Raw genomic sequence first — 24,928 nt, forward strand, 5'->3', positions numbered from 1 at the left:
TAAATCAGTTTTCATGTGTCTGATGTCTCTTATGTCAAAGTCCAACCAGTTCCCCAGCCATCTGTAGTTTCCCAGAAATACAGAGTAGACACAATAGAATTTCTAACATAAAATATGAGCCAAATTCTCCCCTATACACACACTGTGTGATTGTTGTCTTTATACAGCATAAAGAAGCAAAACATTTTACCCTATTTTTTTTTCACCTTTGCAGGTCACGAGTTAAGGCTCACACCCTTTGAGATAAAACATGCTAAATAAAAGTAAGTTTGTTAATCTTCATTTATCCACACCAGTCAAATTTAATTGTTCACTAAAACTGCCTGGTTACCTTGTCTGTAGCCATTCAGCTATTTCTATCCTTTACCCTTACTCAAACACACAACTATGTCTGATAACAAATGGCTGCTCTTTCATGCCTCTTGGCTAATTGTTCAACGACAAGGGTGTGAGCAGCTCTGGCACTCAAAGGATGTGTGAAAGGCCACTTCTGAACAGCCCAGGGACACAGAATCAATGACATTTATATATCATGTGTCATTTCCATGCTTTGCCACAGTAAGTATAGTAAATTGCCAGTTCCAGACAGAAAAGTAACTCTAAAAATAACATTCTGGCCCTCCACATTTATTCTCTCTCAGTGACTCCACATCAGACTTGCTTGGTTTATGGGTCCAAAGAGGCTTTTTTTGTGACTGCCACTCTGCAAACTCATCCTGCAATCCTATTCTTTCCCCGTACAGGATGGAAGTCAATGACATTTACCTGAATTCTACACTGGGGAGAAGAGGGCTATTGGGATTTGTGTGGGCTTGATATCAGAACTTACAGTTCAAAGGGCAGTATATAGAACCTGCCCCTGCTCTATCCATATATACAATGTGTATTTATATAGATAGGTTTCTTCCACAACCTTATGACTCTATTAACAAAAAAGCTTAATGTTTCCCTTGGATTTTTCTTTTGTTCTTGTCCCCTTTCTCATCTTTAGTCTTTTCAGTTTTTGTTCTGTCTATGGGTAACTTCTCTTTCCCAACTCTAAATTTTTGTCCCATTCATTGCTCCCCCTGTCTTCATCTCTAACTTCCTTCTCATTCTCTCTCCTCTTGATTCCTTCTTCCCCCAAGCTTCCTCCTTTCTTCCTAGCTCTTCTCTATCCTGGCTTCTTTATCCCCCCACCGACCACTCACTCCATTTGGCTGACTCCTGTATAGCCTAGTTGGGAGCACTTTTCATGAATGCTGATTATCCTAGTTGGAGCAATACTGCAGCAGGTGAATAGATCTTCCTTTACTAGAATCATGACTTTCAGCTGGTTGTGGGATGTCTTTTCCACCTCTGGCTAAACAGCTGATCAACAAGCATCAGGAGCAGGCACTTACTCTGATGGGAATGATCTAAGCTCTGAGGAAGGAGATCAAAATACAAGCCCCCATGGTCTGCTGACTTGTCCAGGATTCCTGAGAGGAAGCTAGACCAGGCACAGCCCCACCTTGGATCAGAAAATGAAACTGTGTTCTTTCTGCCTCGTTTATCATTAGCTTTTGCATTCAGGACTTAGCTGGCAATTTTATAGATTCTATATTGCTGTAGGCACCATCAATCGTGCTCTTCCATAACTGGGTTAGCTCTATAGTCTCAGTGAAGGGAGTAGATGTGACTCTACAGCACACGGGGAGCAGATATAGTCAGGAAGGAGGGGCTAACAATCACCATACTTTGATCACAGAAAACGTTGGAATTGTTTTGTTGCTTCCTCATGTGCCGAGCATGTCGTGTCAAATGCTCTTCCAGCAGTGCCCTACATACCGCGTGTGCCACAGCAAGTCATTGAGATTTCAATGGAGCTTCCCAACACCGTAAGAAAATGGCAGCAACAGAGAAGCTGAAGTGGGGAATGAGCAGTGAAAGAGTTACTTTTTGACAAGTGGAAAGAACTCTTGTCAAAATAAGGGCACTTCAAGGGTACAGTTCTCTCTAGTTTGAGCCTCTTTATTTATAATCTTGACACAGGTGTTGGCTCACTTCACAGAGACTGCACATACATTAATTATACATATAGTTAAAATATCTTGGACCAGATACTCATTTGTTGTACATTGGTATAACTCCATTAAAGTCAATGGAGAGATGGCAGATTACATCAGCTGAGAATCTGGCCCAGAATTTCCTAATACAAATGCTTTGCATTTCTTATTTTAAGGCAAAAAAAAAAAAAAAAAAAAAAAGCTCTAGAATAAACATATATGAATGGCTGTGGGCCTAATTTGTGAGATCGGAGCATTTCCATTTCTCGGTATTGTTTTTAGGGTAGCTCAGCTTCACGTTGCAATCGTCTCACCTGAACTGCTCTAATAAATTTGTTAGTCTCTAAGTTGCCACAAGTACTCCTGTTCTTTTTGCGGATACAGACTAACACGGCTGCTACTGTGAAACCCATCCTAACAAAGTGATCAGAGAAGAAGCAGCACCTGGAAATGTACAGTGCATCATTCCTGCCCATTCACAACAACTGGCTTCCTAAAACTTTCAAAAATCAGAACATAATTTTGTATAAAAGACTCCTACCTTTCCAACATATTGATAATCAGAGCCTGTGTATTCCTCCAAGAGAAAGAACTGATTCCACATCCAGCTCCTTTTGGAACGAGTAAACTCCTTCCTGTTATTTCCAGACAGTTCCAAAACCTTTTCCTTTTCTGGAAAGCCCCTAGTCCTTTTGGATAATGGAGATGAAAAACTTTGGTGAGGCTGAGCAACCCAGAACAGCAGCCAGAAGCAATGGTAAGTTATCATCATGACAGCACAAACAGGTCTACGCAGTGATTTCTTTCTTGGCCTCAAAGCAATCTACTTTACTGCACAGAATCCAGGTTCATTCCTTCTTCCTTCTTTAATGTTCTTTGCAGTCTCAAAGGATCTCTGGAAGGAAAAATGACAACATATCAAGCATTTGCAGAGGTACTTAACATTCAGAGCTAGAGCAAATAAGCCAAAAAGGTAGATCGGTAATTGTAATTGCTGAAAAGCTCTAAGCTGCTTTCAGTTCTAAAATGCTGCAAGTGGTCCTTCAAATAAACCAAATGTAGTATCTGAGCTGAGTAGGAGGAAGCCGCTCTGCTACTTATTTTCTCTCTTTCTTCCATTACTTAAAAATACTAGTTTGGGGTTATTGTCTTGATGAGCTGATGTGGGTTACTTCACTGTCTCTTTCATGTCTGGATTTCAGGATTCAGCTGATTTTGGTGGTCTCGGTCAGATCACACAGCATGTGAGATGTACTGGTTACATCACAAAATATACTACTGGAAGGGGTACAGAAACCGTGGTGATGGATGTGTTTGAAGAACCTGATAAGGATAGAATTACTATATTAGAGGTGAAATCCTGGTCACATTAAAGTCAATGGGAGCCATTAACGTCAGTTGTGCCAGATTTCACCCCAGGGCGCCAGACCAGGTGAAAAGGTTAGTTGGATAAGTTGGCACAGTTGTCAATCTCTCCTGAGTACTAGACATGTGTGAAACTCAGTGATTTTGCTTTTCAGGGCATTTGCTGAATATTTTGATTTACCAGGTATTTAATTGCCTAAGTTTCATTTTGAGTTTTAGGTCCAAACTAGAGCTAGTTAAATAGTTAAATACCTATATCTATCTATGAATAAAAGCATGGAGATGGTTCACTATGATTTGTGGGGTCTTAATAGTCATTATTTGGTATTATCCTTGTTATTCCTTAGTTGGCCACCCACTGAGTAGTTGTGAAAATTATCACAAACCCTACAAAGTTCATGAATTTCAGCATGAATAAATACGTGTTCCCCAAAAATGTGTTCCACAAGTTTGTTATTTGCAATTTGCCTTTTTTATTTTTTAAAAAGTTTCAGACATCCAATCCGGGAGCAGAAATGATATTGTGTGACATGAGTAACGAACAGGGAACATTTAGGAATACTGAACACAAATGAGAAAGACATTTCCTACAAAATGTTTTTTGTAGTGACTAATTTGCCTAGTTCGAGCCCAAACAACTCCTGAACAAAACGTGGATGAAATGGCTGAGTTTCACAAAGAAACTGCAATAATTTATTTTGTTCAGTCTCATTACAAAACCACAAATCATTCTGAGTTTGCTTAAAATTCAGTGTATCATCTCTCAAAATGTTTGCAAAGAAAGATTTTTATGATGATGGTTCAATATTGTATCAAAATCTAAAACAAGGAGAGAATAAGGTTTTGGGGTTTTGTTGTAAATATTTCACAAAGCTCTATTCAGGAAATGACATCTATTAAGGATCAGATGCTGCCCTGAATTGAAGTCTCTTTGCTTCCAAAGATGTATGTCAGGCAGAATTTGGTCCTTGAGATGCAGTAACTGAGTTGGATGGGAAACCATGCACTATGTTTGGTGTTAGCCACTGTTTTCAGTCTGTCACTATTCTATAAACTTCACAAAATAACCCCAAACCTCTTACATTTCTTTTTGATTAAACCCTTTATATATATATATATACACACACACACACACACACACCATTTAGCTATTTTAGAGGAATATCTGGTAATGGAGCAAGCCTGTTTAAAATAATGCCCGTTTACTGCTCTGCAAGGTAACATACAATAAATAGTTAACCTGTGAAAAGTCTGTGTTGTGCTAAGACATTTTTAACAGGAGGAATGAAAAGGGAATGTTTGATACTGAGATGCAGTGTCTAGTCCCCTCTTGATGCATAGGGGATTTTTGCATTTAACTCTTATTAACATTCATTAGACAAACAGGAACACTTCAGCCCTGCTGTCCATGGGAGTTGTCTACTTAGGCCTGGGCTGAATTTGCCCCATCAATCACAGATGTAGCAATCAGAAAATATACCCGCTGAACATATGTACCCTTTCTCCTATTGCAAAGAGAGATGTCCCACTGATTGGAGGAATAGACAGTGAGAAAGAGAAATAATCATGTGTCTTAAGTTCTGGACTGTAAGGCATTTGAATGTATAATAGTAAGTGCAATACTAATATAAATGCCGAGGCAGGAAGCTAGGCAGACAGAGAGAGACTGAAACTGGTATAACTTATACCTTCTTCTACAATGTGTATGTTACACCACCTTAAATGCCCTCTAGACTCACTTTAGATATATCTATGCTGCAGCTGAAGGTGTAATTGCAGCTCAGGTACCTTTAATCTACCTAGAATGGCTAAAATAGCAGGGAAGACATGGCAGCACGGGTTTCAGTGCATACTAAGATTGCAAGTATGTTCTCAGCATTCTGGGTGGGCCTGCTTACGCCTTGGCCACCACAGTGTCACTCCTATTTTTAGATGCACTAGCTAGATTAAAGCTGGTGTTAGTATGCCTACCTGAGCTATAATCACCCCATTGACTGCAGTACAGATATACCCTAAGACTCCCCCTACTCACCACTGTTCCAATGTACACTCCTACTCATGCACGACCTCTGAGTTTGGTCCATTTCTCCGGTGTGGTATGAGATAGAATATTCCATCTCCCACGGCGTTTGCAATTCTCATTTTCTGGTCAGGAGTCTTCCTGGCAGCAAGCTTTAGAGTGTGATTGCAAATTCCACAGGTGAGTTAATTAGTACCGTGGTTGTTTGCAGCTCTGGCAAGCTGCCATTTGACAGCATGCTTGTCATGATATTTGCTCCGAGTGCAGATGTAAAATGACTGATGATAAGTTAGATTTGGCTGTGTGCACATGGGTCCCCTTAGTGGGGAGGAAGGGTCTGAGATATGGAGCACAGCATATGAGTAAACCTATTATTTAGCCATTAGTGCAGTCTGGATGTGCCACTGGGGCACAGGATAGTGGAAATCATCATTTTGTCAGGCATCCCCATCATTCTTTTCATTATCCCTGTGGACAAATCCTGCAGAGGGGCATTATCTCCATGCTCCTGTACATAACACTTCCTCAGCAGTGCTGGCAAGGGCAGAACAACATGGACAGGGCTCACACCAGCCATTTAAAGGAACAGTCCTCTGTCAATTGCCAGGAAACAATTATTCCTGAGGGGGAGTTTTCTGCACTTGAAGCCAGTTATATTTCACAGCTGTGATGTCATGGGAGAGGTTTTATAGCAGCTCTTGGTGAAATATAGCTTGTGAGGATGATATCACAGCTGTGAAATACAGCTTTTTATTTTTCCCAGCTGAGATGTGCCAGAAATGCTGCAGTAAGGGTATGATCCTGAAAGGATCTATCTAGCTATCTATACTTTGTATATCTCAGCCCCTATTGACTTCTGTATTGGTGGCAAGTACTCAGCAGTACCTTTAGAATCAGGCCTCACATGTGGAATCTATTTAAGTAACTTAAATCCAGGGCCTTTTTGCCCTAGAGATGCTATAGTTTCAGATTTATCAGGTACTAGTGCTCTCTTACAGACCAGGTCATAGTGATGTAACTCGCTAAGTAACTGAAGTAAGATGTGATCATTCTCTGTTCTCTATGCTGCACGTTTAAATACAGATGAGTATCAATGCTGGTGGTTGTGAGGCAGCTGACATTTTGTCTTTCAGTTCCAATGCAGAATGTTCCAGTCACTGTATTCTGACTTTCTTTTCCTCATGAGATTTTATAGTTATACTTACTTTTGTTTATTGTTTCTTTAACCAAAAATCAGTCATTCAGGCAGAAAAATATTTTGCTTTGTGGGTGTTGTAAGAAAATATAAGTCACATGATCCTTTCTCTGTTTTCCTTATTTTTTTTTTAAATAATACAAAAACAGACAACAAAACAATAAGCAAGACATTTAAAGTGACCCTTTCTCAACCTCCAGTTGATCAGGTGTTTGGGAACTCAGTGTATTAATTAGCTAAAATATCAGTGCAGAACTATCTGATATGACTATCTGAAACAACTGGATTTGCTCTGTGAGAACAAATGTATAGTAAGTGAAGCTGGGATTTTCATAGGTGCCTTAAAGGAGGTAGGTGCCTAAACCCTGAAAATCCAGAAATCTAAAAATTGGTGGGAGCACTCTCATGAATGCAGTGTCACTGCACATGGAGTACAGTCTTCAGAGAGACTACGCACACACTTAAAGTTAAGCACATGTGTAACATGCAGGATCGAAACCTTAGACAATTACTTAATTGCTAAAAATGCCAACTTAATTAAAAAAAAACAGGAGTACTTGTGGCACCTTAGAGGCTTAGTCTCTAAGGTGCCACAAGTACTCCTGTTCTTTTTGCGGATACAGACTAACACGGCTGCTACTCTGAAACTTAATTCAAAATTACCTCTCCCTAATGATATTCATAAACAATCTTTTAATTTACACGCATACCAATACATCAACTGTGAAACCTTACATATATAGATAATGTCTTTAAACTACCTATGCTATAGATCAGGGGTCAGCAACCTTTCAGAAGTGGTGTGCCGAGTCTTCATTTATTCATTCTAATTTAAGGTTTCGCGTGCCAGTAATACATTTTAATGTTTTTAGAAGGTCTCTCTGTCTAAGTCTATAATATATAACTAAACTATTGTTGTATGTAAAGTAAATAAGGTTTTTAAAATGTTTAAGAAGCTTCATTTAAAATTAAATTAAAATGCAGAGCCCCCCGGACCGGTGGCCAGGACCGGGCAGTGTGAGTGCCGCTGAAAATCAGCTCACGTGCCGCCTTCGGCACGCGTGCCATAGGTTGCCTACCCCTGCTATAGATATATGCACATATTTACATACTTCCTAGGAAGTATTTAATTAATGGAGCCATCACTTAATGAAAGAAAGTATATGCACCGGAGTCACTGGCATTCGTCATGGATAGCTGGCATGGGAATGGATTCCTCAGCTCAGACTTTCAGTGGCTGGTTCTGGAGATAACAAGTTCAGCTTGTTTCAGCAGGTTTCATCTCAGGTGGTATTTACAGCTATGTTAAAGGAGATTGAAACATGGAGTGGAGTTCTCACCAGACCAGTCTGGTGCTCCTCCCATCTCCCCTTTGCTTTAACCACAGCTGACTGAGTGGTTGCCCTTAAACAGGACTTCGGAAGGAGTAGGCTTTATGAGTTCCTTATTGATTTTTTCCACACCATTCAGATGTCTGTAAAATCATGAATGGTCTGGAGAAAGTGAGTAAGGAAGTGTTATTTACCCCTTCACATAACACAAGAATCAGAGGTCACCTGATGAAATTAGTAGACAGTAGGTTTAAAACAACCATAAGGAAATACTTCTTTATACAATGCATAATCTGTGGAAATTGTTGCGAGGGGCCCAAAGTGTAATGATTCAATAAAGAAACTGGTAAATTCATGGAGGATAGAGGAATCAATGGCTATTAGGCAAGATTGTCAGGGATGCAAGCCTATGCTCTGGGTGTCCCTAAACCAGGGGTTCTCACAACAAATTTTTGGTGGCCTCAGAGTGCAGCCACCAACTCTTGCTAGTGACCACTCTGACAATTTTTCCTAAAATACCTAATTAAATTTGTTTTTCCTAAACAAGTAGCACATATATTGTTCAAATCATTGTAATTTCTTTATGTAGGATTGTGGGGTTTTTTGCAAACTTAAAAATAAAGTACAGTTGTCTCTATTCTTTACTGGACCAAAACAGAATAGAAACACATATAAGGTGCTTTGCACGTTCTTGTCTTTTGTTTTTGCTTCTTTCACTTTTTGGTTGCTCTCTCTTTAGTAGATTTGCTAACTAGTAAGTCTGCTGCTGTGAAAAGTGATATTTGTATGTTAGTTAATATCTCTTTTCACAGAAGCAGACTTGCTAGCTAGCGGGGAGGCAATGAAAAGCTATATTAACAAACATACAAATATCACTTTTCACAGTAGATTTACTCAATCCCGGCAAGCTGAGGGACAAATTAAACCATAGATGGGGAGGTGGGTAGGGAGGCAGAAAGGGCCAGGGGCAATGGGGGTGGGCGGGTGGCGAGCCCTGGGCCAGAACCCGAAATCCAAAGCCCTGCAGCCAGGGACTGGAGCCTGCCACTGCATAGCCAAAGCCCGGGCCATAGGACACAGTGGGGGCCAAGGACAATGCGGGGTAGGGTGAGCCTGAAGTTGGAGCCCAAAGCTCCATGGCTGGAGCCTGATACCCGCTACCATGTGGCCAGAGCCTGCTGCCCATCACCCAGGGAAGAAGCTGGAACCCTGAGCCCCCCTGTCCCTGGGAAGGTGGGAAACTCACACTGGATTGCCTGCTCCTCCAGCGTTTGTGGCTCCAGAGTTGGGACAGGGCCCAACCTCTGCTGGCGGCCCTGGGGAGGGGCTGCTTCCCCCCACTCCACATCACTGCCTAGTAGGCTGTGACTGCAAGAAAAGCCCCTGGTGGCTGCATGTGGCTGCATTGAGAAATGCTGCCCTAAACCTACAACTGCTAGAAGCTGGGACTGGACAAAAGGGGATGGATCACTCGATAATTGTCCTGTTTTGTTCATTTCCTTTGAAGCATCTGGCACCAGTTACTGTCAGAAGACAGGATACTGGGCTAGATGGACCATCAGTCTGACTCAGTATGGCTATTCTTTTGAGCTATTCAGTGTTACCACATCCCAGGTCCTTTTAGCTTGGCCATTAATCCTTCCATATCCCATGCTCCCTGATTCTCACTCTCTCTCTCTCAGATACTTTGGCTTGATGATGATTTGGCTTTGAAATTCAGGAAGCAATGTCCTGGTGTTTTGGACTTGCAAGTAATATTTTGGTGTTTGCTTCTCTGTTACTTCCCCCGATGGCATCTCCTTCATGGTCCCTTGACAAATTGACATTGGGCCCAGTTTGGAGACATTTGATACAGGCCAATAGGAATCTAGATATGGTCATTTTCCAGAAAAACACAGAATCTCCCAGATTAGCAGGACAGGTCAGCACTTCTAAGTGTGTCAGCAACCATCAGCATTCTAAAGCTTCTGGAGCCAGATGTGACCCCCCTGTTTAGACGCTTGCTGACCTCGCCATTCGTGACCACATATTCATATAGATTGTGCATGTGTGTGTGTGTATGTTCGTGTGCACGCAAACACACACATACACAACTGGTCACAAGTCTGGGTCCAACACAGCAAACATGTCCATTATGAGTCTGTACCTAAGCAATTTTAGTAGAGACTCTTGCAGCAGTTTCACTTCCGCATTTCACATGACAGCTTATTCCCCTCTAACCGCTTCTTCACTGTCCCAAAACTGGGTCCAAGCTATACACATTAAATCTATGATACAAATTCATTAATCTCTATTAATGATTAATGTTATTCATATTCCCAGCAATTGGTGAACCCCAATTGTTCTCACGGTAGAAAAGCAAATGGGTAGAACGCTTGGCATGCTGCCGTGGGGTGTAAGCTGGGGAGCAGTACACAGAGCATTGATATAAATGTGCTGTTGGAGTACTGTAGAGTAGGTTTGAATCCACCCTTGAATTAATAGTTTTTCTTTTTTAGATTTTGTTTTTTGTGTGAAACAAATGGAAACATATCCCCCTGTTATTTCAATCAGCAGGGCCATTGCTCAGCCTTTGTTAGGAAAAAAATGCTGGCATTCTGCTCTGGCTGTTTAATTCAAGAAGTAAATGCTCTGTATATGTGTCTGTGTGCAGGTCTGTCTGACCCCACCATCCCTGTTGCAAGAATGAGGCAAATCGCCCCCATGCATCAATGACAGCTGCATCACCTGGAGAAGACAGCAACCTGCCATCCACTGCCCTCCCACTGGGTTCTACCAGGGCAACTTTAATTTATATCTGAGACCTCATAGGAGATGCACAGTGGGATACTGCACTGGGGATAACCTGAATTAGCAAATCTACTAGGTGCCCTGGCCATGCCCCTTTTCTAGCCAACACCAATTTGCAAAGCAGGGGTTCTGGGTATTTAGCAAAACTGGGTCATTTGGGTGAGGAAAATCCACCACATTCCTGGGTTACACTGGCAGAAGGTGGTGTAATCAAAGTTTGAATATAACCTATGCTATTTATATATCTTGATAAATCTTGTGGGGCACATCCTTAGCTGGTATAAACTGATGTAGGATGATTTATACCAGTTGAGGATTTGGTCCTATACTTGCTCAGATGTATAAGTACAGTTCTTATAAGGCCATAAGAAAGGGACAGTGCCCTTCAGTGATCAGAGCCCTAACCAGTTCAGGACGCACAAATATATAGAAAACCACTTAGAAGTTGCACATGCACACAATTACCTATTTCTACTAAAACCAACTTCAGATACAAAGAAAAGGCCTCAACAGAACTACTCCTTTATGAGAGAGAAAGGGGTGAAGCAGCAATCACTGAAGCAAAAGGTAGGTATTGCAGCTCTTCTGAGAAAATGGAGGTCTCCAAATATGTGATTTTCATGTGTATTAAAGAATTCTTTGATAGGTAGTTTGGGTAATGGCTAAATTTCAGTTGTTCAGGTGCTCTTGCAGACTTGTCCATAAAGGACTTGGACTTAAATGGCAGTGGTTGAGTTTTAGCCCACTTTAGAACTTATGAGCTGTTAGATCTGAAAGGCGCCACCTGATAATGTTCTTGTGTGAATTAGCTTTTACAGCTCTGAAACCCAAATGCCTTTTCCTTTCATTCTCTATCCTTTGTAAATAACAACCACAAATAAGGAAAGCATCATTTTCTTTTAGAGAACAGATATCTTGTTGAAAGTTTAATCTTTGCAATGTTCACCTATGTTATGAGACCTTGGTAATACAAATCCCTATGATGTAGTGTCAGGTTTATTCCAGATACACACTGAAATCATGACACAGGACAGGGCTAAGAGAGAATGAAAACCCAAAGGTGATAGGTGCATTGTCAAGACCTTGAACACACAATGTCATTGCAGCCATCAATGGTTGTCTTTCAAAGGAATTTTTTTACTCAGTTCACTCAGCAGGAGGAAGGTACAGAACTGCTATGAAAATAAATCAATGCACCAGAACAACAACAGCCCCACATCCTTCCTCAGGATCTGCTAGCCTGGCCTCCCTGACCTGAGGAGAAGTCCTGTTGACTTAACACTAGTGATCCTGAACACATGCTAGAGCTCCTCTAGGCCTAATGCGAAAACACATGTAAAAAAAAACAGTGAGAAAAAAAAAACAAGTTTCCTTGGTAATTGTTGGGGTGGGGGTGGTGGGGAGACAATCACATGACCAGGAAATCTTTGGATATGAGAACGTGAAGTGGTTCGTAAGTGGATCAAATGGTGATGGTGTTCTTAAAATATTTTCAACATTCCAATTGGCTTTTAAATAATGTTATTATTCATAATAATTATTTTATTTTGTTTCTAAAGATCCCATTGTGTGAGGCATGGTACATACACATCATGATACACAGTGTCTGCCCTGAGAAGCCTACAATCTAAGTAGACAAGATAGACAGAGGAAATGTTATTCCCATTGTACAGAAGGGAAACTGAGGCAGAGTCATTAAGTGACTTGCCCAAGGTCACACAAGAATGTCTGAGGCAGAAAAGGGACTTGAACCTGAGTCACCATCCACTACCTTAATCATAAAGCAATTGTTGTTCCTAAGAAACAGTGTGCCATCCAAGACATAAATATTTGTGTTTAGTCAATGCAATTCTATTTGACTGCCTGTGCTAGGCACGATTCTGTCTGCATACTGGAGGGCAGCGTTGTAGGGTCCCCAGGAGGAGTTAATGAGATGCTTGGATATGCAGACCAGAGCAGTAGCTCCACCACCTTATGGGGAGTATAGTGTGCTATTCATTCTGTATACCGGTCAGTGAAGGCGGGGGGAGGGCGCAGACTATGGCACTTCCCAACTATCACCGGATCCCATCCTGCTTCCTGTCAGAGAGTTAGCTCTGCATAGCTCTAGCAGGAAGAAGGAGCTGGATTTACCAAAGGATTTTTGCCAAACCCTGTGCAGCAGAGCCAAACTCTTGTGCAATCCATGTCACACCATTGTGCCCTTGCACCAGGAACTACCGGAATCTGTCCTACTAATGTTAGCAGTGTTGTCTGATGCAATGTTTCCTAAATGCATCATAAACTAAAATAGAGACTGTTATGTGACTAATATGTAAAAAAGAGGAATCCTTTAAATAACATTAGTCTGTCCTTTGATAGAGAGTAGGCTAAAAGAGTATAGGAATCAACTATGTTGAATGGAAAAACAAATCAGTAGTACTTATAGAACTGGATATATCTAGTGCGTGTGTCTTTTATCTTCAATCAATACCGCTAGTCAGACACCAGCAGATGTGGGTGAAATAAGGTCTGGCTTTCAATTTGCAAAAGGTTTGCAGCAGGATGAAAAAAAGAAATGATATGAATACTGCAGAAAAACAAACAAACCCATGCTGCATTTCATGAAAATTTGCAGCTTTGTCATCACTGTGTGAATAGTACACCCATTTTCAGACATGCAATAAACAACCACAGTACTTCCATATCTCTTTTAGAGGGTTGACTTTTTCTCTCTCATTTCTTTGACAATATAGTGCAAAATCAGTGAGTTGGCTTTAAAGAAACAGGAGGTCCAGCCTGCCTCAGGACCTCTGGATACCCTGTGCTTCTATGTGATCTCTGGTGTCCTATGCCCCCACAGCAACAGGTCCTGGCTAAGATTTCCAAAAGTGACTAGTGATTTTGTGTGCCTCAATTTTTAGGTGATGGACTTAGCCATCATAAAGGGACTTGATATTTGGAGAATGCTCAGCTCCAATCTTCTGAAAATCAGGCCCTTTAAGGTCTTTCAAATTGGGGACCGAATGATTGAAACACCCCAAATCACGAGTCACTTTTGGAAATTTTGGCCAGGAGCCTTTTGCAGATTCCCTGCTGAGCATTTCCAGCAGGACCAAGGAGACCTATAGGCAGCAGGTCTCCTCCATGTGCAAACTGGTCTTACAGTTGTTTCAACTGTTCCTTCTGAAGCAGCCTCAACATGTTAATGAAAACAAAGGCTAGAACATCAGGTACATGTCTGACCAATAGAACACCAGGACAGAAGACAAGGTTCTTATTTCCATAGGAAGAAGAGATTTTCCTATCAAAGCCTAACTACTTTGACTCCAGTAGATATCTGGTTCACCAACATACAGACAAAAAAGTAGTTAAAAGTAACTTCTTTGATAAGAATATAGCAGCTGTAGTCCTCAAATGGCCATTTTGTATTTATCATCTTATGTTTGCATCCTTCTCTTTGCCAACTGGTAAGTACTCATTGTGTTTTCCTTTTCTTATTGTTAAGGGGAAATGGTACATTCTCTTAGTGATGTTTATTGAGCACAATAGGCAGAGGGAGCATGAGTCATCAAATTGGTGAAGAACAAGGATAGTCCTTTATGTTGGCTCAGTGCCTGATATGGCTTTCACTTTGTGGAGTCACTTACATCAGTGAAAATGGATTTAGAATGCTATCAAGTCAGATTACACCACCTACACCAGGAGTAGCATTTTGCACACACGTTATTGAGGTGTAGGTGACCAAATAATAGCACACAAGGAAAAATTAGGAAGGCCTCTTGAAAATTTAGCTCCATTGCAAATATAGTATTAAAAATTATAAGATCTACATTAGCAGTACTTCATTAATTAGTTCAAACACTCTTTATGAGATCAGGGCCTTATTTCTCTGACACCAGCACTAACTGGCTGTACTAGAAGGCTGTGATTTTTGAGAAAGTCTCCTTACATTGCTCTAACAATGATATAGCTCCATGGAATGACCCCTAATGTAGACCAGCTGCTTCTGTTTTCTCTTTTTAACCACCATGTCCTGTAACCCAGCACAAGGTAGGGCTAGGTCCCAGGGGGGGTAAAAACACCTGTGGGTAATCTTCACTGGTGTGCCTACAATGGGGAGTGCAAATGAACCTGCAGCAGTGTTACAGATGGTGTGAAAGTTTCCTAAAAACCTCAGTGTAGGCAGCTCTAAATAGCAAATAGTAAGTGGGGATGAGCCAGGCACATTGTTCATAGAGATTGACTACATACAATCCAATTCAACCAAGTGTGTTCTAGGGGTCTAAACACAGCAATTAAAGCCAGGAAGTATTAAGCTCTAGTGGAAGTTTACATTATAATTCTCTTGGAGACTTTGGTCAAGTTACTTAACCCTGCTGTGTCAGTTTCTAAATCAGTTGATAATGACTTACCTGCCTACTGGAAGAGTTGTGAAGAGTGATTGATTAATGTTTCTGAAGCTCTTTAAAGGTAAGTGTGAAGTATTATTTAATGTAATACTTGTATATTTACTTTCCAAAGTACTTATTACTTTACCTTTTTAGGTATTTATTTCATATTTGTTAAAGTTTGGAAATCTACAGAAGAATAAGAACAACATTACTCCTTGGCAAATAACATTTTGAGGTGAAATAAGCAGCATTATTAAATGCTAGTACATTTAGAAATACTGAGAAAATCTAATACAGTGTGTGGTTTCTCTCTTTCTCTGGGTGGGTGGCTTTGTGTAGTTATACACATATAGACAAAAACATAAGAAAGGTTACTTGATCTAGGTAACTAATTCTGTATGCTTGTATCTGTAATCAGATAGTGGTTCTCTACCAGGGGTGTGTGTACCCCTGGGTGTACACAGAGGTCTTTTGGGGGTACATCAACTCATCTAGAAACTTGCCTCGTTTTACAACAGGCTACATAAAAGCACTAGCAAAGTCAGTACAAACTAAGATTTCATACAGGAAAACATGAGAAAGTAAGCAATGTTTCAGTAATAGCGTGCTGTGACACTTTTGTATTTTTATGTCTGATTTTTGTAAGCAAGTAGCTTTTAAGTGAGGTGAAACTTGGGCGGTACACAAGACAAATCCAACACGGGAAAGGGGTACAATGGACAGGCTGAGAACCACTGACATTAGGCAGAGGATCATGCCCTTTGAAGCCCAATGGAAAGTTCTTATTTGCTTTGATGCAGGACCAGGCCCTTGTTAACAGTTTGATTCTTCTTGGGACCAGGGTGGACTATCAGCTCCCCGCTCCCCTAAGTTCCCTGGGTGGCAACCCCCAGCAAGCTATCAATTGCCAGGCAGTTCAGGTGTTCCTCCTCCCACTGCCATGTGCTGCTCCTGCCCTCTGTCTTGGAACTGCTCCTGGGAGCCTCCTACTTGCTGTGTAGGTGTGTGTGGGGGGAGAAGAGAGGTGCTGATATCCGGATGTCCCCCTCTCCCACTCCTGTACCTCAGCTTCACAGAGCAAGGGGGGGGCACAACAGGGTTCAGGACAGAGGGAGCTTGCTGGCAGCGCTGCTATCTCAACTTGCTGATCTACTTAAAAAGGCAGTGTACTTAGAGTGAGGTCAGCGTACTTAAAGGGGCAACGTGTGTCTCTCTTACACACACACACACACACACACACACACAGTGTGTGTCTCTGTCTCACACACATATGTACCCCCCGGCACTTTGGAAAGTGGAGGGAATGGTGAGCTCCACTGGGATAGCGTGGGTTCATCATCACATTCATTTTTGCAGGGAATATTTGCAGCAACTGCCATGCACCTATTGTGTCTCCTCCCTCCATTTGTGCTGCCTTGTAGAGTGTGCAACTACATTAACAATGTGTTAACCTTGAGGGCTCAGCTGAGTGCTAGTTCATCATTTAGCAGCAAGGCATTCCCTGGGAAATATCCTACTCTGTTCCACCCTCTAACTCCACCACCTCAACCAAGCTTCACAATTATCATTGCTGTGTACAGTATTAACTTGTTTGTTTAAAACTTATACAGTGTGTATGTGTGTGTGTGTGTATATATAAAATATAGTCTTTTGTCTAGCTAAAAAAACAACTCCTTGTTGTTTTTCTAATATTACAGACATTATGCTAGATTCTGATCTCAGTTTTACTAGGCTGTAATCAGAATATTATTTGTTTTGTTTTCAGTAGCATCTGCAATATGTTTGGTGTGTACGCTCATTTGCAAATTTGGGGGCAGAGCAAAGAGAGAATAACTTCAGTGGAATTACTATGGATTTTTTCCTTGTGTAATTGAGACCAGAATCCAGCCCTGCCTCTTTAAATCTAATACACCAGACTCCCTGCTGAATGTTCTTGATGGGGAAAAATTGAGTAATATGGCAACTTTCTTAATGCTAAATAACTATGTGCACATCACATGCAGCAAACTGGGGATTAGGCACTTCCAAGACAAGCTCTACTCTTATGTTTCAGACATCTGAAGAAGCTTATCGTAAGTCCTCAAAGTACGTGATGCAAGTGGTTGCTCTCTGCTCAGGACTTAGAGGCACATTAGTCCATGTAAACCACCAAAGACTGGGAAATTGGCCTTCTTAGCTCAAGGGAGGGATGTTTTTGATTCTGAATTAATTCAGTAAAATAGACAGGGTGGCCAAGCAAGATCAAAGAAATTGCTGAAGCAGTTTGGAGGCCCAGAATAAAAGAAATTCTATTCCTGCATAACTGCACTCCAGTAAACAGAGCTTTTTATTCTTAAAGAACAACGACATTAATCTGGATGAGGAGGACTTTCTTCTGGATTAAGAAACTCTTTAGTGTAAAGGGTGTTCTGCTATAATGCACCAGTTTATAAAGTTGTCACTTGCAAAGCAAATCCTTAATCAAAGGGGAAACTAACTCATAATGTCATTTAATCCTACAAATAGTTTGCCATTAGAATCACAGGTGTGATTCACAGCTCTCTAGAACAGTAACTCCATAAAAGCAATATAACTTGACCTACAAAGGTGTGTTTAATGGAATTCCATGCAGCTGCTCTTTTTCCCCATAAAAGGGAAAACGCTGATCTGTCATTTTTTCCCCCATTGTGACAGACTAACCTGTCTATCTTTAAAAATTCAAAATCTCTTTAATTGCATGAGCCAAACTGAAATTTCTGAGTTTCTCTTGAATGCTATTCACTCACACTAGAGTTCGTGTGAGAAATCCTGGCCTCACTGAAATCAATAAGAGTTTTGTCATTGACTTTGATGGAGCACAGACTTCACCACTAGTATTTTTATCGGGTATTGTTGCTTCTAGTAGCTTCCATTCTTTCCCCAGCATCAGAACTTAATATTTTCCCCCCATAGTAATATTTTCCCTGTATTTGTAGAGGCAGACCAGTTAATAAAGAGATTTCCTAGAGAAAATGTGTAAGCCTTGTCAATTTGTTACTAATCTCTTACTGCATATATTTGCAATAAATTGGAGTTTGGGGGGAGTCTTAAAGGGTAAGGTATAGCATGAAGCATAACAGAATTTGTTCTACTTTAAAGTTAGAGAATGTAACACAATGAAGAGATTTCCATTTGTGCTCAATGAGCAATTTATCAGGGAAATCTTTTATTAAGACTGTTTGGTGAGTGGGATGAAAAGGAGACAGCTAACTGACATGTACTCTTGCTAAAATAGTGGGATTTTGGGGGGGGGGGGCGGGGGAGAACTAGAACAATAAACAGACTGACAATTCAAGTTAAGAAATTTGGAAGATGTTCTTTGAGAGATTGTGACCAGATTAATTTCTGCCTCTTTCTATGCCAAGCTGAGTTCAATTCTGGGGTGTTTTTGTAGTACAAGGTAACTGCACTGCAGCAGCAAACCCTGAAGGACAGGTGATCAGCATATATAAAATATTAAGTTCTGATGCTGGGGAAAGAATGGAAGCTACTAGAAGCAGCAATACCCGATAAAAATACTAGTGGTGAAGTCTGTGCTCCATCAAAGTCAATGACAAAACTCTTATTGACTTATATATATTTTTAATTGCCAAAATTTCAGTGAAATATTTTCATGGGGGGGATAATTGTGCTTTCTCTCCACACAACACTGCCCAGTGGGAATTATGGCTGGGTCAGCAAGAATGTCTCGTCGAGCTAGCCGTGTGTGCATGTTGCAGAAGCAGCTCCATCACTGATTGTCATGGGTGCAGCATAAACTCCTCAGACCTGACCAGCTTGCCAGCTGGGACACAGCCACATCCTGCTCCTCATCCCTTCCTAGTGGGTAGCCTTGGCAGCGGTACTAGTAAGGCGCAGAGCCTGAGTCCCAGTCTCTAACCAGCAGGGTGGTGAGACTCCTGGTGCCGCCTTTCTACCCCCTCATGCAGATGTACAGAGTCAGGCATAATTTGGACCATTGTGTTTTTTTGTTTTTTTTTTTTTTCTTTTTCTGGATGACTTAAAGCTGCACTTGAAGTCACTGTTTCACTCTCCCAGGGAAGAACAAATCTCATGGGGGTAGGATAAATATTTTCAGATTTATTTATTTTTAATAAAAAAGGTCTCTAACTGCTATCTGTAAATCTTACTCTAGCCGTAAACCTTTTATTTATAGGATTGATCTCCCCTTCCCACCCACCCCCACCAAACTGCACTAAACCTTAATGAGAAAATCTTTTAGAAAAAGATTGTAACTAATAAATAGTTGCAGGCACATTTACTCTTTGCTATTGTTTCCCTTTCTTTGTTGGTGACTTTCTACCGGACGATTGATTGGATCAGAGTTATCAGGCTTTATGGTCACATAATTAGACATGGGCTATATGCAGATTTCTCTAATTCAACAATACAAGGTGGCATAAAAGAAACATTCAGATTCAATGACTGCTATAGATGTGCTCAGTAAAGGAAGAGATGTCACTACACAAATAACCTTTGCTAAGCTGCAGCGTGCGGGCGAAATCCTGCAATGTTTGCTTCACTGCCACAGTTTTCATTCTCTCTGCTGGTTGTGAATGAACACAAATTAAGGAGAAGATCCTGCTTCAAGATAATAGACCTCTCCTGTACAAATATCTTAAAAGCGTAGTTAGCCTTAAGAATAAAGGACTGCTGCCTCTTTAAAAGTGTGTCTCTGTCTGATGAGAATCACAATAAAATGGTGTTGGAGTTCTTTTAAAGCCTCAGATCCTGGAGACAAGTGATTATGTGACAATCTCCGCTTTTATTCAAGAAATAAAAAAGCCACTTTCTAGCTCACTGATCACAGGGGAAAGCTCGAAAGTGTGACCTGAGGACATTCGAAAGTCTCAAAAAACAGAAGGCAATTAAAGAATTCAAAATGTCTTAAAAACAATCCTCATGACTTTTAAAGTAAGTCTCATGATTTTTGGGGCCTGATGTTTTTGGGGGTGGTCCACACTAAGTTTGTGTGGGACCTCAGAGGAATTGATAAAAATGGATGGGCAGAAGGAAGGAGCTGTGTGATGGACCATAATACGGGTGAGAAAGTTAGGAAAATTCAGCTGACCTCTAGAAGAACAATAGAAAAGAATATTTGCTAACTACCTACCCAAAAGGAGCAAAGGCAATTAAAGGGGGACACATGACAGATAGAGAAGAGTTACTATCATTCCTTCTGAGTTGAGAAAATAGCTTCCTAGAGAGATTGGTTTGCTTAACACTAGGATTCAAGAGTCCACTTTATTGTCACTCTGAAACTGCTCAGATGAAAAGGTTAAAGTGAATTGCTGGCACTGCAGTTGTGCGGGGTTTTTTTGTTTTGTTTTTTAATTTATGACAACCTTCCCTTGCTCATGTGCACACAAGCTCTCCGGTCCACCAGACACCTTCAGTCCAATGCTGGCTCCCTTATTTTTTCCTTTGCCCCTGTGATTACCATAGGTTTTGTTCCATCTGATCTTCTCCTTTCTGCTGCTCTACCCTCAGTCCTGTTCTCACTCACACAAACCGCCCTCAATCCCAGGCTGTCTTCCGGACCTCTACACCAACTCCTCTCACCAACCATCTCCTCGACTCTGTGCTGTTTAAGGAGTCCCTCCTACTCCTTATTCTACACCCAAGGAACGTTGTTGTGGTTCAAATGCTTAGGAGCTGGGCAGAATTTGAGGATCCATTCCAGACCTTTGCACCTGTTTATTTCTCTGAAAATGACAATTTTATGGAGGCCCTGCATGCCACAGAGCTCTGGCAAATGAGGTCACTGCAAGGAGTTTACATCCTTTAGATAAGTACTCTGGTGAAGTTTTGACATCATTTGAAAAATCACCTTGGCAAGATCAGTTTTAAATTGCTGCAAAAAGAAATGGACTTTCCACTACAGGTTTTTAGCTTGTTTTAATGCGCCTTTAAAGTAACAGTATTTTGGCTCCATGCCAACCATACTGAGGACAAATGGAACAGAATCTCTCTTGCCATATTAAACATTACACACTGGATTAAGGATAATTAAACAATGTTTGTTTTTAAAGGGACATTTATGTCAAGAGCTTTTTCTACAGCTTTTGTGTTTGTCATACCATATAATTTCAGTAATAGTCTCTTAAAGGCAATGAAATATTTTGCAGTTTTGGCCCTGATCCTGCAGCTACTGAAATCAAATGGATTTTTCACCATTGACTTTGTTAGGAGCATGATTGGGCTCTTGAACAATTTTCACTTAACAACTATTCATTTTCCCCTTCCTACTTCTTCCTCCCACCTTTTATTTCTTATGGTGCACACACCACCTTGGCACTGGGTTGCAACAAATTCTCACCACTAGCTGAAATGGATGCAGCTTCATTTAAATCAATGGATTTGCATCTGCTGACACTATGTAGGTAAATCTAGCTCCTTTTTTCTCCCAAGCATAATTGATAATACAATTTGGCAGAGGTCTGGGAACAAGTTTTAGTAGTTAGTTTTCAACTCATCCTATCAAGAGTGAATACAGCAGGAAAAAAAAGTTATTGCATTAACTTGGTTAATTTGCATGGTTACTGCATGTCTTAATATGTTGATGACTGAGGGTAATAATACCTAGCTCTTATATAGCACTCTTCATCAGTAGGAAGTCAGTACAATTTTCCCCATTTTACCAGTGGGAAAACTGAGGCACGTGGAAGGAAGTGACTGGCCCAAGGTGACCGAGGCTAGGAGCAGAGAAGAGAGGCGTAGAATTGAAAAGTGATGCTTAAAGACTTGTATCAGCTGGTGCAACAATTCTTGAGAGGGCAAATTCAGGGCCTGAATTTGCTGACTTTGAACCATTGCTGTCACAGGCCACATTGAACTCACCAAATAGCACTGACATCTACTACTGGAAGCTCCTGCACGCTTTTACTCCACGCAAAGTGTGTGTGTGAGAAACTAACATTTTCTGCACCTCTGCTCCCTGTTTTGCTCTTCTGCATCTCTTCGGGTGTGTGTGTGTGGGAAGAACCTCTGGTTCCTAGACTATCTTGCTTCCTCCTGGAGAGGGGGGAGATGTTCCTCATCTTTCTCTGCTAGATTATACTTCCTCTCAGGGAACATCAGTGACTTGTCTATACTTACGCGCTGGTTCTTCTCTGGACGCGATAAATCAAACCCAGAAGTGCTCCCCGTCGACTCTGGTAATCCTGCTCGGCGCGAGGAGTACGCAGAGTCGATGGGGGAGCCTGTCTGCTGCGTCTGGACCGCGGTAAGTTCGAACTAAGTTATTCACGTAGCTGAAGTTGCGTACCTGAGTTCAAATTGGGGGGTTAGTGTAGACCAGGCCTAAGACGTTCTCTTTTGTTCACTGTTGTCACTATTTATTATTTGTATTGCAGTAGCCCCAGTCATGGAATAGGACCCTGTTGTGCTCGGAGATGTACAAATACATAACAAAAAACTAAGGGGCTTCATTGCATCTTGTGTTGCTAGGTATCAAGTTAACATTTTCATTTCTAATATATATTTCTTCTCTAATTGGCTCTGCTTATCCAGCAGATTAGTTCTGTTTAAGGCTACAGCTACATTGCATGCCTTTTGTAGTAGCATGTAGGGTATGTGTATCTACGTTCAGCAGTGCAAAGCAAAGTCTTTCCTGCTCCAGAGAGAGGCTCCTGCTGCAGGGTGCTGCCAGCCAGAAGAAGGGGGCTCCTGGAGTCCTTTTCCTGACATGGCTCCAGGCTGCTACTCCCAATCCTGTCTGCTTTCCCCCCGCCCCCCCCAAACAGTTGATGGAGTGTGAATGAAGTTTTGGTTCCTCACCACTAGTGCACTAGCCAGCAAAACTGAACCAGCACAGAGGGGGAAGTAAGTTGTCCTAGGAAAAGAGCTGGTGTATCTTACGTCCCTCATGCAGCATGCGGATCCAACTATCTGAGAATCTCTGTTCTTGTTCATGATTACCAGGTGTGGATTGTACAGTGCCAATCTAGCCCTTAATGTCTAATAATAAAATAAAAAGTCCAATTACTGCTAGATGATGGGTCCCATTAGAGGTTAATGGAGCAGTCTGATAAACAAGATGCAGCATTCTATATTCTCATTGACAATGACCACTTTATCAAACATGTACATTTCCCCAATTTCTTTGTATAATCTTTTATCTGTAGTGTGTTGATTTGTACATCTAATCTGCCATCTCTTTGAAGATAGCAAATCAGAAAGAATGAGCCCTGTTAGTTTAAAGAAAAGACCTCCTGTTGTCTTACAACCATGTCTCTTGCTTCAGTCACACAGAAACCAATGAAATAGGGACGGAGCTAATCACAATGCCAAAGATGTGTGGAGCCCAGGGGATTCCGCACCCTCTCAGTATATAACATGTACACTAGGGAGACTTGAAAATGAATGAGTTTGATGGCACAGCACTCTGTCTGCTCATCATTAAAATTTCATGGTTACCTTCTATGTGAATATATCCCCTTCTACCTGAGGAGTTAAGAGCACTGAGTGAGGCCTTTCAGCTAGGTATTCTCCCCATTTTAAAGATTGGGAAACAGCGGTACAGAGGGTCAGATTTACAAGGTATAAAAGTGCCTAAAGATGCCTGGGAGCTAGGTGTTTCCTTAATTTACAAAAAAAGAAGCTTGTTAAATTGTGCCTTGTTTTTAATCTTTTGACCCTGCAAATCCTCCAAACGGATTGCCTGCAATCCATAGCTGTACACAGCAAGAGCAAGGGAACAAAACAGATGCAATAGGACTGAGTGATGCTGACTTGTTATTTGCATGCACACTCCTCTACTAGTATTTTCAGAGGTGTCTAAGGTGCTGATTTAACAAAGCACTTAAGCACCTACTTAACCTGAAATATATGAGTAGTCCCGCTGGCGTCAATGGGTATGCCTAAATTTAAGCACATGCTTGAGTGCATTGCTGAACTGAAGTCTCAGTTGGTACAAATCTCTCTTCTCTGAAGATCATAACAGAGGAGAATCTACTCCTCGTCCAATGAATGAGTGAGGAGATGACATGACACTGGTGGAAAGAAGTTTGTTTGTTTGTTTTCCTCCCCTTCCCCCCTCCCGCCCCCCACACACATACAAGCAGTGGGGATTGCAAGTGATTAGCAATCTTATCTCTCACTCCTTGAAATGAATGGCCACATTTTTAAAATGAGTTTATTTTATGTATGGCCAAATAGCCATTCTGCATTTTATTCAGATACTGAAGACTGTGAATGAGGATTGCTGTTTATCCTGAAAATTGCAGGATGGCCCTCATTTTTGGTTTAGGTGCCCCCAAATAAATCACCCCAGTAAATGATTTTACAGTACAAAATATCAGTTGCTCAGATTTATCTCTGATCATCTACACTTGTGATGTTTGGGAGGGAATATGTAGGCAGCAAATCCTAGTCCCTCTTGAAAGAACCCTTTCCTCCCCTCCATAAATTCAATTGTCCTGCAATATGGCTTAAAAGAAGAAGCAGCTCCATCACAACTAGTGGTGTGAAACTTGGCTGGATTGAGTCCCAGGATTTTGTGGGAATTTTCCCTTACGTCATGTGGGTTTTGCCTTGACCTTCTGGTTTGAACCAAGTCAAAAACTTTGAAACAATGCAGTTTAAGCAAACTGTCTTTCAGACAACCAAAGTTATAATTGTTCATAAAGGTATGCAGATAAACTATTTCAGAACTGAGGACACTGAACATACAGATAAGGTGTTATTTTTAACCAAAAAAGAAAAACAGAATAAGCTATGCTGTTTACAACACTGATTCCATACTCACTCCAGGTTTTTAGAAACCATCTGGAGCAAGGCAATGGCAGTAACAGAGGACAGTGTTGCTA

At 41.2% G+C, this 24,928-nt stretch overlaps 1 protein-coding gene across 2 annotated transcripts in view; it reads right to left on the reverse strand.

Moving 5' to 3' along the window:
• CDH6 (cadherin 6) overlaps positions 1 to 24,928 on the reverse strand; it is a 111,890-nt gene that overhangs the window by 55,586 nt on the left and 31,376 nt on the right. Inside the window, exons 1-2 of one of the 2 annotated variants that reach the window (XM_054019787.1) lie at positions 5,425 to 5,514; positions 2,569 to 2,922 (exon numbers count right to left, since the gene is read on the reverse strand). In XM_054019787.1, the coding sequence (XP_053875762.1) occupies positions 2,569 to 2,799 (231 nt within the window). In that variant the 5' untranslated portion in view covers positions 2,800 to 2,922; positions 5,425 to 5,514. Of the gene's footprint in view, positions 1 to 2,568; positions 2,923 to 5,424; positions 5,515 to 24,928 lie in introns of those variants that run through there. The other variant, XM_054019786.1, reaches the window with a different exon arrangement.

The sequence above is a fragment of the Malaclemys terrapin genome, chromosome 2 (genome assembly GCF_027887155.1).
Source record: "Malaclemys terrapin pileata isolate rMalTer1 chromosome 2, rMalTer1.hap1, whole genome shotgun sequence".
NCBI lineage: Eukaryota > Metazoa > Chordata > Testudines > Emydidae > Malaclemys > Malaclemys terrapin.